At 56.5% G+C, this 13,531-nt stretch overlaps 1 protein-coding gene across 1 annotated transcript in view; it reads left to right on the forward strand.

The window, feature by feature from the left end:
* LOC128849755 (liprin-alpha-3-like) overlaps nucleotides 1–13,531 on the forward strand; it is a 49,748-nt gene that overhangs the window by 26,788 nt on the left and 9,429 nt on the right. The window contains 10 exon segments of the mRNA XM_054052297.1: nucleotides 1,052–1,058; nucleotides 1,061–1,242; nucleotides 3,826–3,975; nucleotides 6,136–6,272; nucleotides 6,880–6,970; nucleotides 8,389–8,470; nucleotides 10,346–10,546; nucleotides 11,503–11,565; nucleotides 11,666–11,692; nucleotides 13,051–13,226. Coding sequence (XP_053908272.1) covers nucleotides 1,052–1,058; nucleotides 1,061–1,242; nucleotides 3,826–3,975; nucleotides 6,136–6,272; nucleotides 6,880–6,970; nucleotides 8,389–8,470; nucleotides 10,346–10,546; nucleotides 11,503–11,565; nucleotides 11,666–11,692; nucleotides 13,051–13,226 — 1,116 coding nt within the window.

The following is a 13,531-nucleotide window of genomic DNA, read 5'->3' on the forward strand; positions in this document are numbered from 1 at the left end:
CCATCTCTTCTCCATCACCTCCATCGCCTTCACCACCTCCATCATCTCCATCATCTCCATCACCTTCATCACCTTCATCATCTCCAACTCCATTATCTCCATCTCCATCACCTTCATCATCTCCTCCATCTCCATCATTTCCATCATCTTCATCACCTCCATCTCCATTACCTCCACCACCTTCATCACCTCCATCGTCTTCACCTCCATTATCTCCATCACCTCCACCTCCATCACCTCCATCATCTCCATAATCCCCATCACCTTCATCACCTCCATCATCTCCATCTCCATCATCTCCATAATCCCCATCACCTTCATCACCTCCATCATCTCCATCTCCATCATCTCCACCTCCATCGTCTTCACCTCCATCATCTCCATCACCTCCATCACCTTCATCATCTCCTCCATCTCCATCATTTCCATCACCTTCACCACCTCCATCTCCATTACCTCCATCACCTTCATCACCTCCATCATCTCCAACTCCATCACCTCCATCACCTCCATCACCTCCATCTCCATCACCTTCATCATCTCCTCCATCTCCATCTCCATCTCCATCTTCATCACCTCCATCTCCTCCATCTCCATAATCCCCATCACCTTCACCACCTTCACCATCTCCAACTCCATTATCTCCATCTCCATCATCTCCATCTCTATCTCCATCGTCTCCACCTCCATTATCTCCATCACCTCCACCTCCATCACCTCCATCTCCATCACCTTCATCATCTCCTCCATCTCCATCATTTCCATCATCTCCATCTCCTCCATCTCCACCTCCATTATCTCCATCACCTCCATCTCCATCACCTCCATCTCCATCACCTCCATCTCCATCACCTTCATCATCTCCTCCATCTCCATCTCCATCTCCATCACCTCCATTATCTCCATCACCTCCATCTCTTCCATCTCCATCACCTCCACCTCTTCCATCTCCATCCCTTCCACCTCCACCATCTCCACCATCTCCACCACCACCTCCTCCACCTCCCCCCGTCTCCGTCCCCCCCTTTTTCTGTCCCCCCCTTTTTTCCAGACTCCGGATTGGACTCCATCTTTGGGTCCCCCGGAAGGTTCTGATGAAGAAGAAGAAGAAGAAGAAGAAGAAGGAGTGGGGAAGGGTTCTCCGGACGGACCGACGGACGGACGGACGGACGGACAGACGGACGTTCAGACTTTGGCCTTTATGCTCCAGGAACAGCTCGAGGCCATCAACAAAGAGATCAAGTCAGTTCTTGGGGGGGGGGGTCCCCCCAAAAATAGGGACCCCCCGGAAACAGGGAGCCCCCCAAAAAAAGGACCCCCTAAAAAAAAGGACCTCCTGAAAAAAAAGGACCTCTTAAAAGAAAGGGGACCCTAAAAAACAAAGAGAAACCCCAAAAAAATGGGATTTCCCCAACAAAAATATAGGGATTCCGTCCAAAAAAAGGGTCCCCCGGAAACAGGGACTCCAAAATAAAAGGACCCCCCCTAAAAAAAAGGACCTCCTAAAAGAAAAGGACCTCTCAAAAGAAAGGGAACCCTAAAAAACAAAGGGAACCTCAAAAAAATGGGATTTAACCAACAAAAATATAGGGATTCCGACCAAAAAAAGGGTCCCCCGGAAAAAGGGACTCGAAAAGAAAAGGACCCCCCCTAAAAAAAAGGGCCCCCTAAAAGAAAAGGACCTCTCAAAAGAAAGGGAACCCTAAAAAACAAAGAGAAACCCCCAAAAAATGGGATTTCCCCAACAAAAATATAGGGATTCCGTCCAAAAAAAGGGTCCCCCGGAAACAGGGACTCCAAAATAAAAGGACCCCCCCCCAAAAAAAGGATCCCCTAAAAGAAAAGGACCTCTTAAAAGAAAGGGAACCCTAAAAAACAAAGGGAACCCCAAAAAAATGGGATTTAACCCACAAAAATATAGGGATTCTGACCAAAAAAAGGGTCCCCCGGAAACAGGGACTCCAAAAGAAAAGGACCCCCCCTAAAAAAAAGGGCCCCTTAAAAGAAAAGGACCTCTCAAAAGAAAGGGAACCCTAAAAAACAAAGGGAACCCCAAAAAAATGGGATTTAACCCACAAAAATATAGGGATTCTGACCAAAAAAAGGGTCCCCCGGAAACAGGGACTCCAAAATAAAAGGACCCCCCCTAAAAAAAAGGGCCCCTTAAAAGAAAAGGACCTCTCAAAAGAAAGGGAACCCTAAAAAACAAAGGGAACCTCAAAAAAATGGGATTTAAACCACAAAAATATAGGGATTCCGTCCTAAAAAGGGGTCCCCCGGAAACAGGGACTCCAAAATAAAAGGACCCCCCCCAAAAAAAAGGACCTCCTAAAAGAAAAGGACCTCCTAAAAGAAAGGGAATCCCAAAAAACAAAGGGAACCCCAAAAAAATGGGATTTAACCCCAAAAAATATAGGGATTCCGACCAAAAAAAGGGTCCCCCGGAAACAGGGACTCCAAAATAAAAGGACCCCCCTAAAAAAAAGGGCCCCCTAAAAGAAAAGGACCTCTTAAAAGAAAGGGAACCCTAAAAAACAAAGGGAACCCCAAAAAAAAGGGATTTAACCCACAAAAATATAGGGATTCCGTCCTAAAAAGGGGTCCCCCGGAAACAGGGACTCCAAAATAAAAGGACCCCCCCCAAAAAAAGGATCCCCTAAAAGAAAAGGACCTCTCAAAAGAAAGGGAACCCTAAAAAAAAAGGGAACCCCAAAAACAGGGACCCCCCCCAAAAAAAGGGACCCCCAAATAAGGGACCTCCAAAAATAAATGGGGGGGAGGAATTTTTGGGGTGCACTGAGGCTCTGGGGGGGGGCAAAGGGGGGGTGGGGGGGATTTGGGGGTCCATGGGAGGGGGGTAAAGGGGGTATTGGGGGTATTTTGGGGTTCACTGAGGCTCTGGGGGGGGTCCATGGGGGTATTTTGGGGTACACTGAGGCTTTGGGGGGGTCCATGGGGGGGTTGGGGGTATTTTGGGGTTCACTGAGGCTTTGGGGGGGTCCATAGGGGGGGACACAAGTGGTATTTTGGGGCCCGGGGGGGGACAAAGGGGGGGTTGGGGTGGATTTTGGGGGTCCATGGGGGGGTTGGGGGGTATTTTGGGGTACACTGAGGCTCAAGGGGGGGTTGGGGGTATTTTGGGGTACACTGAGGCTCTGGGGGGGGGACACAAGTGGTATTTTGGGGTCCATAGGGGGAAAAAGGGGGGGTTGGGGTGGATTTTGGGGGTCCATGGGGGTGGATTGGGGGGTATTTTGGGGTCCACTGAGGCTCTGGGGGGGGATTGGGGTTATTTTGGGGTACACTGAGGCTCTGGGGGGGGACACAAGTGGTATTTTGGGGTCCATGGGGGGTTAAAGGGGGGGTTGGGGGGGATTTTGGGGGTCCATGGGGTGGATTGGGGGTTATTTTGGGGTGCACTGAGGCTCAAGGGGGGGTTGGGGTTATTTTGGGGTACACTGAGGCTCTGGGGGGGGGGGACACAAGTGGTATTTTGGGGTCCGGGGGGGGATAAAGGGGGGGTTGGGGTGGATTTTGGGGGTCCATGGGAGGGGGGTTGGGGGGTATTTTGGGGTGCACTGAGGCTCAAGGGGGGATTGGGGTTATTTTGGGGTACACTGACGCTTTGGGGGGGTCCATGGGGGAGGGGACAGAAGTGGTATTTTGGGGTCCATAGGGGGAAAAAGGGGGGGTTGGGGATGAGTTGGGGGTCCTTGGGGGGGGTTGGGGGGTATTTTGGGGTGCACTGAGGCTCAGGGGGGGGTTGGGGTTATTTTGGGGTACACTGACCCCCCCTCTTTCTTTTTGCCCCCCCCCCTTTTCCAGACTGATCCAAGAGGAGAAGGAGAGTACAGAGCTTCGAGCGGAGGAACTGCAGAGCCGCGTTGGGGGGGGGGGAGGGGAAAAGACCCCCCCGGGAAGATACTCGAGGGGGGGGGGAGGGGGAGGAGGAGGGGGAGGGGCTTCTTTAGCCCCGCCCCTCACCAGCCCCTCCCCCCCAAGCAGCGGACGCTCCACCCCCCGCCCCGCCCCCCCCAGCCCCGCCCGAGAGGTGAGAAAACACCCCCCCCCCCAAAAAACACCCATAAAGGGGGGGGGGACCCCAAAATTCCATAGGGACACCCCCAAAGCTATAAGGACACCCCCAAATCCATAGGGACCCCCAAATCTATAAGGACACCCCCAAATCCATAGGGACCCCCAAATGTATAGGGAACCCCCAAATCTATAGGGACCCCCCTAAATCCATAGGGACCCCCCTAAATGCATAGGGACCCCCAAAGCTATAAGGACACCCCCAAAATCTATAGGGACCCCCAAATGTATAAGGACCCCCCTAAATCCATAGGGACCCCCCTAAATGCATAGGGACACCCCTAAATCTATAGGGACGCCCCAAAACTATAAGGACACCCCCAAATCTATAGGGACCCCCAAATCTATAGGGACACCCCTAAATCTATAAGGACCCCCCCCAAATCCATAAGGACACCCCTAAATCCATAAGGACCCCCCCAAATCCATAAGGGCACCCCCAAATCCATAAGGACCCCCCCCTAAATCCATAAGGACACCCCTAAATCCATAAGGACCCCCCCAAATCGCCCCCAAATCCATAAGGACACCCCCAAATCCATAAGGGCACCTCCAAATCCATAAGGACCCCCGCCAAATCCATAAGGGCACCCCCAAATCCATAAGGACCCCCCCCAAAATCCATCAGGACCCCCCCAAATCCATAAGGGCACCCCCAAATCCATAAGGACCCCCCCAAATTGCCCCCAAAATCCATAAGGACCCCCCCAAATCTATAAGGACCCCCCCTAAATCCATAAGGACCCCCCCAAAATCCATAAGGACACCCCTAAATCCATAAGGACACCCCCAAATCCATAAGGACCCCCCCAAAATCCATAAGGACCCCCCCAAATCCATAAGGGCACCCCCAAATCCATAAGGACACCCCCTAAATCCATAAGGAACCCCCCTAAACCCATAAGGACACCCCCAAATCTATAAGGACCCCCCCTAAATCCATAAGGACCCCCCCAAAATCCATAAGGACCCCCCCAAATCCATAAGGGCACCCCAAAATCCATAAGGACTCTCTCCCCCCCCCCCAGAACCACATCCCTAAAGAGGAGCCTCGGGGTGGGGGGGGGGGAGGGGAAGAGAAAGGTCCCAGTTTTGGGGACCCCCCCCGACAACCCCCCCTCCCCCGGGCGGAAAGGGGGGGTCCCAGCGCCCCCCCCACCTCGGAAGAGCCTCGGGGGGGGTGAGTTTTGGGGTGCGGGGGGGGGGGCTTTGGGGTCATTTTGGGGTGCGGGGGGGCTTTGGGGGGTCTTTGGGGTCATTTTGGGGTCCGGGGGGGTGATTTGGGGGGCTTTGGGATCATTTTGGGGTACGGGGGGGCTTTGGGGGGGGCTTTGGGGTACTTTGGGGGGTCTTTGGGGTCATTTTGGGGTACGGGGGGGGGCTTTGGGGGGGTCTTTGGGGTCATTTTGGGGTCCGGGGGGGGCTTTCGGGGGTCCCTGAGGTCATTCTGGGGGCGTCTTTGGGGTCATTTTGGGGTACGGGAGTGCTTTGGGGGGTCCCTGTGGTCATTTTGGGGGGGTCTTTGGGGTCATTTTGGGGTACGGGGGGGCTTTGAGGGGGTCTTTGGGGTCATTTTGGGGTACGGGAGTGCTTTGGGGGGTCCCTGTGGTCATTTTGGGGGGGTCTTTGGGGTCATTTTGGGGTACGGGGAGAGCTTTGGGGGGTCTTTGGGGTCATTTTGGGGTGCGGGGGGGCTTTGGGGGGGTCTCTGTGGTCATTTTGGGGTTCGGGGGGGCTTTGGGGGGTCTTTGGGGTCATTTTGGGGGCGTCTTTGGGGTCATTTTGGGGTTCGGGGGGGCTTTGGGGGGGTCTTTGGGGTCATTTTGGGGTGCGGGGGGGGCTTTCGGGGGTCCCTGAGGTCATTTTGGGGGCGTCTTTGGGGTCATTTTGGGGTGCGGGGGGGCTTTGGGGGGTTTTGGGGTCATTTTGGGGGGGGTCTTTGGGGTCATTTTGGGGTTCGGGGGGGGCTTTGAGGGGGTCTTTGGGGTCATATTGGAGGGGTCCTTTTTTTCTGGGGTCCCCCCCCCTTTTTTTTTTCAGGGTGAACCCCGAAAATGCCCCCCCGGACCCTAAAACTCCCCCCAAGAAAAAGAGCATCAAATCCTCCATCGGACGCCTCTTCGGAAAGAAGGAAAAGGGGCGTCTGGGGACCCCCCCGAGAGACGCCCCCCCCCTCGGTAAGGACCCCCCCCCCCAAAATCTGACCCCCCCGTACCCCAAAAAATGGATGGAGGGGACCCCCCCTTATTGCCCCCCCCAAAAAAACCCCAAATTAAGTGCCCCCCCCAAAATAAAACCCCCAAATTAAGTGCCCCCCCCCCAATAAATGGCCTCTGGGGACCCCCCCGTATTGCCCCCCCCAAAAAAACCCCCAAATTAAGTGCCCCCCCCAAAAAAATGGGTTCTGGGGACCCCCCCCCCAAAATAACCCCCCAAATTAAGTGCCCCCCAAAAAAATGGGCTCTCGGGACCCCCCCCTTATTGCCCCCCCAAAACCCCCCCCAAATTAAGTGCCCCCCCCAAAAAATGGCCCCTGGGGACCCCTCTTTGTTGCACCCCCCCCAGAAAGAGACCCCAAATTAAGTGCCCCCCCCCAAAAATGGCCCATAGGGACCCCCCCCTTATTGCCCCCCCAAAATTAAGTGCCCCCCCCCAAAAAAAACCTCCAAATTAAGTGCCCCCCCCCAAGAAAAAAATTAAAAGGGGGGGGTCTGGATGCCTCCTTTCCACCCCCCCCCCCAATTTTTGGGGTCCCCCCTCACTCTGTGCCCCCCCCCCCCCGAGGTGGGACCCCCTCGGATGATTTGTGCCCCCCCGAAACTCTGGGACTGACGAAGCTCTCGGGGGGAGAGAAGGATCGAAGGAGCAAAAGAAAGTGAGGGGGGGGACACTTATTTTGGGGGGGGGGGGGAAAGGATTTGGGGGTTCGGGGGGGGGGAAGATTGAGGGGGTTTGGGGGGGTTTTAGGGGGGATTTGGGGGGTTCTGGGGGGGCTTTTTGGGGGTCTGGGGGGCTTTTAGGGGTCCTGGGGGGGCTTTTGGGGTTCTGGGGGGGCTTTTAGGTGGTCTGGGGGGGCTTTTGGGGGTCTGGGGGGGCTTTGGGGGCAGATTTTGGGGGGTCTGGGGGGGCTTTTGGGGGTCTGGGGGGGCTTTTAGGGCAGATTTTGGGGTCCATGGGGGCTTTTAGGGCAGATTTGGGGGTTCGGGGGGGCTGTTTGGGGTCTGGGGGGGCTTTTAGGGCAGATTTTGGGGGTTCCGGGGGGGCTTTTGGGGGTCTGGGGGGCTTTTAGGGCAGATTTTGGGGGTTCGGGGGGGCTTTTTGGGGTCTGGGGGGGCTTTTGGGGCAATTTTGGGGGTACTGGGGGGGCTTTTTGGGGGTCTGGGGGGGCTTTTAGGGCAGATTTGGGGGTTCGGGGGGGCTTTTAGGGGTCTGGGGGGGCTTTTTGGGGTCTGGGGGGGCTTTTAGGGCAGATTTTGGGGTTCGGGGGGGCTTTTTGGGGTCTGGGGGGGCTTTTAGGGCAGATTTTGGGGGTCTGGGGGGGCTTTTGGTGCAGATTTTGGGGTTCGGGGGGGTCTTTTTTGGGGTCTGGGGGGGCTTTTAGGGCAGATTTTGGGGTTCGGGGGGGCTTTTAGGGGTCTGGGGGGGCTTTTGAGGCAGTTTTGGGGGTTCGGGGGGCTTTTAGGGCAGATTTTGGGGTTCGGGGGGGCTTTTGGGGGCAGATTTTGGGGTCTGGGGGGGCTTTTAGGGCAGATTTTGGGGTTCGGGGGGCTTTTAGGGCAGATTTTGGGGTTCGGGGGGGCTTTTTGGGATCTGGGGGGGCTTTTAGGGCTGATTTTGGGGTTCGGGGGGGCTTTTTGGGGTCTGGGGGGGCTTTTAGGGCAGATTTTGGGGTTCGGGGGGGGCTTTTTGGGGTCTGGGGGGGCTTTTAGGGCAGATTTGGGGGTTCGGGGGGGCTTTTTGGGGTCTGGGGGGGCTTTTAGGGCAGATTTTGGGGTTCGGGGGGGCTTTTTGGGGTCTGGGGGGGTCATTTTTGGGGGTTCGGGGGGGCTTTTTTTGGGGGGGGGGTCCTAATGCCCCCCCCCCATTTTTTCCCCTTCCCTTTTGCTATAGGAGAAGGATGAATAGACTTTAAGGGGGGGGGGCTGTTTAGAGGGTGGATTTTGGGGTTCCAGGAGGAGTTTTGGGGTTCGGGAGGGGTACGGGGGGGTCGAGGGGAGTCTGAAGTTTTTTTTGGGGGGGGTCTTAGTGCCACCCCCCCCCCCAAATTTTAACACCGCCCCCCCAAAAATCAAGGCATGAACTGCTGGAAGAGGCGTGCAGGCAGGGACTGCCCTTCGCTGCCTGGGATGGACCCACAGTGGTGTCATGGCTGGAGGTGAGGGGGGACCCCAATATTTTGGGGGGGGGGGGACACCCCCCAATATCTTGAGGGGGGACCCCAATATTGTAGGGGCGGGCGGAAAGGGTTTGGGAGGGGGGGAAAAAGGGGGTTTGGGGGGGGTAAAAGGGGACCACAGGGAAAAGGGTGGGGGGTAGAAAGGGACCCCAATATCTTTGGGAGGGGCAAAAGGGGACCCCAATATCTTGAGGAGCAAAAGGGGGGGGCAGAAGGGGACCCCAATATCTTGGGGGGGGCAAAAAGGGGGGTAAAAGGGGACCCCAATATCTTGGGAGGGGCACAAAAGGGTCTGGGAGGGGGGAGAAAGGGGGTTTGGGGGGGATAGAAGGGGACCCCAATATCTTAGGGGGGGGGAAAGGGGGAGTAGAAGGGGTTGGGGGGACAGAAGGGGTCCCCAATATCTTTTGGGGGGAGCAAAGGGGGGGGTAAAAGGGGTTGGGGGGCAGAAGGGGACCCCAATATCTTGGGGGGACCCAGGGGTCTATGGGGCTTCCCAGGGTCCTAGTGCCCTCCCCTTTATAGTAAGGGTAATGCTTTTGGGAGCCCCCCAGGGTCCTAGTGCCCCCCCTTCTCCATACTGGTTTTCCTCTCTCCATACTGGGAGGTTACTGGGATGGGGTCTGAGTACCCCCTCACCCCTACTGGCTTCCTCCTATCCATACTGGGAGGTACTGGGATGGGGTCTATAGGGGTTCCCTGGGTCCTAGTGCCCCTCTCTCCATACTGGCTGCCCCCAATCCATACTGGGAGATACTGGGATGGGGTCTATAGGGCTTCCCAGGGGTTACTGGGTTGGGGTCGCAGGGTCCTAGTGCCCTCCCTCTTCATACTAAAGGTCATCCTGGATTAAGGCCGCAGGGTCCTAGTGCCCTCCCTCTTCATACTAAGGCTGCTGCTTTTAGGAGCCCCCAGGGTCCTAGTGCCCCCCCTTCTCCATACTGGTTTTCCTCTCTCCATACTGGGAGGTTACTTGGATGGGGTCTGAGTACCCCCCACCCCTACTGCCTTCCTCTTGTCCATACTGGGAGATACTGGGATGGGGTCTATAGGGCTTCCCAGGGGTTACTGGGTTGGGGTCGCATGGTCCTAGTGCCCTCCCTCTTCATACTAAGAGTAATCCTGGATTCAGGCCGCAGGGTCCTAGTGCCCTCCCTCTTCATACTAAGGGTGATCCTGGAGTCAGGCCGCAGGGTCCTAGTGCCCTCCCTCTTCATACTAAGGGTGATCCTGGAGTCAGGCCGCAGGGTCCTAGTGCCCTCCCTCTTCATACTAAGGGTCACCCTGGAGTCAGGCCGCAGGGTCCTAGTGCTCTCCCTCTTCATACTAAGGCTGCTGCTTTTAGGAGCCCCCAGGGTCCTAGTGCCCCCCCTTCTCCATACTGGTTTTCCTCTCTCCATACTGGGAGGTTACTGGGATGGGGTCTGAGTACCCCCCACCCCTACTGCCTTCCTCTTGTCCATACTGGGAGATACTGGGATGGGGTCTATAGGGCTTCCCAGGGGTTACTGGGTTGGGGTCGCATGGTCCTAGTGCCCTCCCTCTTCATACTAAGAGTAATCCTGGATTCAGGCCGCAGGGTCCTAGTGCCCTCCCTCTTCATACTAAGGGTGATCCTGGAGTCAGGCCGCAGGGTCCTAGTGCCCTCCCTCTTCATACTAAGGGTCACCCTGGAGTCAGGCCGCAGGGTCCTAGTGCCCTCCCTCTTCATACTAAGGCTGCTGCTTTTAGGAGCCCCCAGGGTCCTAGTGCCCCCCCTCTTTCCCCATACTGGTTTTCCCTCTCTCCATACTGGGAGGTTACTGGGATGGGATCCGCGTGTCCCCCACCCCATTTTTTCCCCCCCTTTCTAAGCTGTGGGTCGGGATGCCGGCGTGGTACGTGGCGGCGTGTCGTGCGAACGTGCGAAGCGGAGCCATCATGGCAAACCTTTCGGATACCGAAATCCAAAGGGAATTGGGAATCTCCAATCCTTTGCATCGGCTCAAGCTCCGTCTCGCCATCCAGGAGATGGTATCGCTCACCAGTCCTTCGGCTCCCGCCTCCTCTCGCACGGTCAGAGCGCTACGGCCTCGCACGAGGGGTTTGCACGAGGATTTGCACGAGGGTTCGCACGAGGGAGTGGGAAAAGATGGTCCGAAGGGGAATAAAAGCTCAGATGAGGGTCACTCAAAGCCTTCTGTGAGGGTTTGGGGAGAGGGATGTGAGATAAAGGCCTCACACGAGGGGTTTGCACGAGGATTTGCACGAGGGTTCGCACGAGGGAGTGGATAAAGATGGTCTGAAGGGGAATAAAAGCTCAGATGAGGGTCACTCAAAGCCTTCTGTGAGGGTTTGGGGAGGGGGATGTGACATAAAGGCCTTGCACGAGGGGTTTGCACGAGGGTTTGCACGAGGGTTCGCACGAGGGAGTGGATAAAGATGGTCCAAAGGGGGATAAAAGCTCATATGAGGGTCACTCAAAGCCTTCCGTGAGGGTTTGGGGAGGGGGATGTGACATAAAGGCCTCGCACAAGGGTTTGCACGAGGATTTGCACGAGGGTTCGCACGAGGGAGTGGATAAAGATGGTCCGAAGGGGCATAAAAGCTCAGATGAGGGTCACTCAAAGCCTTCCGTGAGGGTTTGGAGAGAGGGATGTGACATAAAGGCCTCATACGAGGGTTTGCACGAGGATTTGCACAAGGGTTCGCACGAGGGAGTGGATAAAGATGGTCCGAAGGGGAATAAAAGCTCATATGAGGGTCACTCAAAGCCTTCTATGAGGGTTTGGGGAGAGGGATGTGAGATAAAGGCCTCGCACGAGGGTTTGCACGAGGGTTTGCACGAGGGTTCGCACGAGGGAGTGGATAAAGATGGTCCAAAGGGGGATAAAAGCTCAGATGAGGGTCACTCAAAGCCTTCTATGAGGGTTTGGGGAGAGGGATGTGACATAAAGGCCTCATACGAGGGTTTGCACGAGGGTTTGCACGAGGATTTACACACTCGCTGAGCCTCGTGCCCCCCCCCTCAGTCCACGGGTAACGTGTGGATGACGCACGAGGAGATGGAGTCGCTCACGGCCGCCACGAAACCGGTGAGTTGCGGCCCTCGTGCAACGCACGAGGATTTTGGGGGGGGGGATGGGTTTAAGGAGGGGGATTTGGGCCCCTCTGACGCCTCTCGTCCCTCTCCAGGAGACAAAGGAGATCAGCTGGGAGCAGGTACCGGCTCGCACGAGGGCTTTGCACGAGGGCTTTGCACGAGGATGGGGCTTTGCACGAGGATTGGGCTTTGCACGAGGACGCGGCTTTGCACAATGATGTGGCTTTGCACGAGGATGAGGCTTTGCACGAGGATTTGCGCTTTGCACGAGGATTTGGGCTTTGCACGAGGATTGGTCTTTGCACGAGGATGAGGCTTTGCACGAGGATGTGGCTTTGCACGAGGATTTGGGCTTTGCACGAGGGTCCTGGAAGGGTAAAAGGCGGTCTGAAAGGGTCCTGGAAGGGTAAAAGGAGGGGTTTGGGGGGTCCTGAATGGGTAAAGGGGGTTTGAAAGGTCCTGAAAGGGTAAAGGGGGGGGGGTTTGAAGGGTCCTGGAAGGGCAAAGGGGGGTCCTGAGGGGGTCCTGGAAGGGTAAAGGGGGGGGTGAAGGGTCCTGGAAGGGTAAAGGAGGGGGTTGGGGGGTCCTGAAAGGGTAAAGGGGGGGATTGGAGGGTCCTGAAAGGGTAAAGGGGGCTTTGAGGGGGTCCTGGAAGGGTAAAGGGGGGGGTTTGAAAGGTCCTGGAAAGGTAAAGGGGGGTTGAAAGGTCCTGAAAGGGCAAAGGGGGCCCTGAGGGGGATCCTGTAAGGGTAAAGGGGGGGCTCTGAGGGGTCCTGGAAGGGTAAAGGGGGGGCTTTGAGGGGGTCCTGGAAGGGTAAAGAGGGGGTTTGAAAGGTCCTGTAAGGGTAAAGGGGGGGTTTTGGGGGGTCCTGGAAGGGTAAAAAGGGGGGGTTTGGGGGTCCTGGAAGGGTAAAGGGGCTTTGAAAGGTCATGAAAGGGTAAAACGGGGGCGAGGGGGGGAGGTTGTGGGGTCCTGTAAGGGTAAAGGGGGGTTTGAGGGGGGTCCTGTAAGGGTAAAGGGGGGTTTGAGGGGGGTCCTGGAAGGGTAAAGGGGGTTTGGGGGGTTCTGGAAGGGTAAAGGGGGAGTTTGAGGGCTCCTAAAAGGGAGTAAAGGGGGAGCTGAAGGGTCCTGGAAGGGTAAAGGAGGGGTTTGGGGTTTCCTGGAAGGGTAAAGAGGGTTTGAAAGGTCCTTTAAGGGTAAAGGGGGCCCTGAAGGGGTTCTGGAAGGATAAAAAGGGGGGTTTTGGAGGTCCTGGAAGGGTAAAGGGGTGGGTTTAAAGGTCCTGGAAAGGTAAAGAGGGTTTGAAAGGTCCTTTAAGGGTAAAGAGGGGCTTTGAGGGGGTCCTGGAAGGGGATAAAGGGGGGGGTTCAGCCTCAGGTCCTGTAAGGGTAAAGGGGGGATTGGGGGGTCCTGTAAGGGTAAAGGGGGGGTTTGGGGGTTCCTGTGAGGGTAAAGGGGGGCCGTTATCCCCCTCAGCTGCTGTCGTACGGGGCGATGAACCACGAGTGGGTGGGGAACGAGTGGCTGCCGAGCCTCGGGCTGCCGCAGTACCGCAGCTTCTTCATGGAGTCCCTCGTGGACGCGAGGATGCTCGACCACCTCAGCAAAAAGGAGCTGCGGGGGCAGCTGAAGATGGTGGATTCCTTCCACAGGTCTGGGACTGGGGGGGACTGGGAGGGACTGGGAGGGACTGGGAGGGGATTGGGAGGGGATTGGGAGGGACTGGGAGAGGGAAAGAGGGGATTAGGAGGGACTGGGAGGGGATTGGGAGGGACTGGGAGGGACTGGGAGAGGGAAAGAGGGGATTAGGAGGGACTGGGAGGGGATTGGGAGGGACTGGGAGGGACTGGGAGAGGGAAAGAGGGGATTAGGAGGGACTGGGAGGGGATTGGGAGGGGATTGGGGGGGACTGGGAGGGGATTGGGAGGGACTGGGAGGGGATTGGGAGGGACTGGGA

The sequence above is a fragment of the Cuculus canorus genome, chromosome 33 (genome assembly GCF_017976375.1).
Source record: "Cuculus canorus isolate bCucCan1 chromosome 33, bCucCan1.pri, whole genome shotgun sequence".
Lineage (NCBI taxonomy): Eukaryota > Metazoa > Chordata > Aves > Cuculiformes > Cuculidae > Cuculus > Cuculus canorus.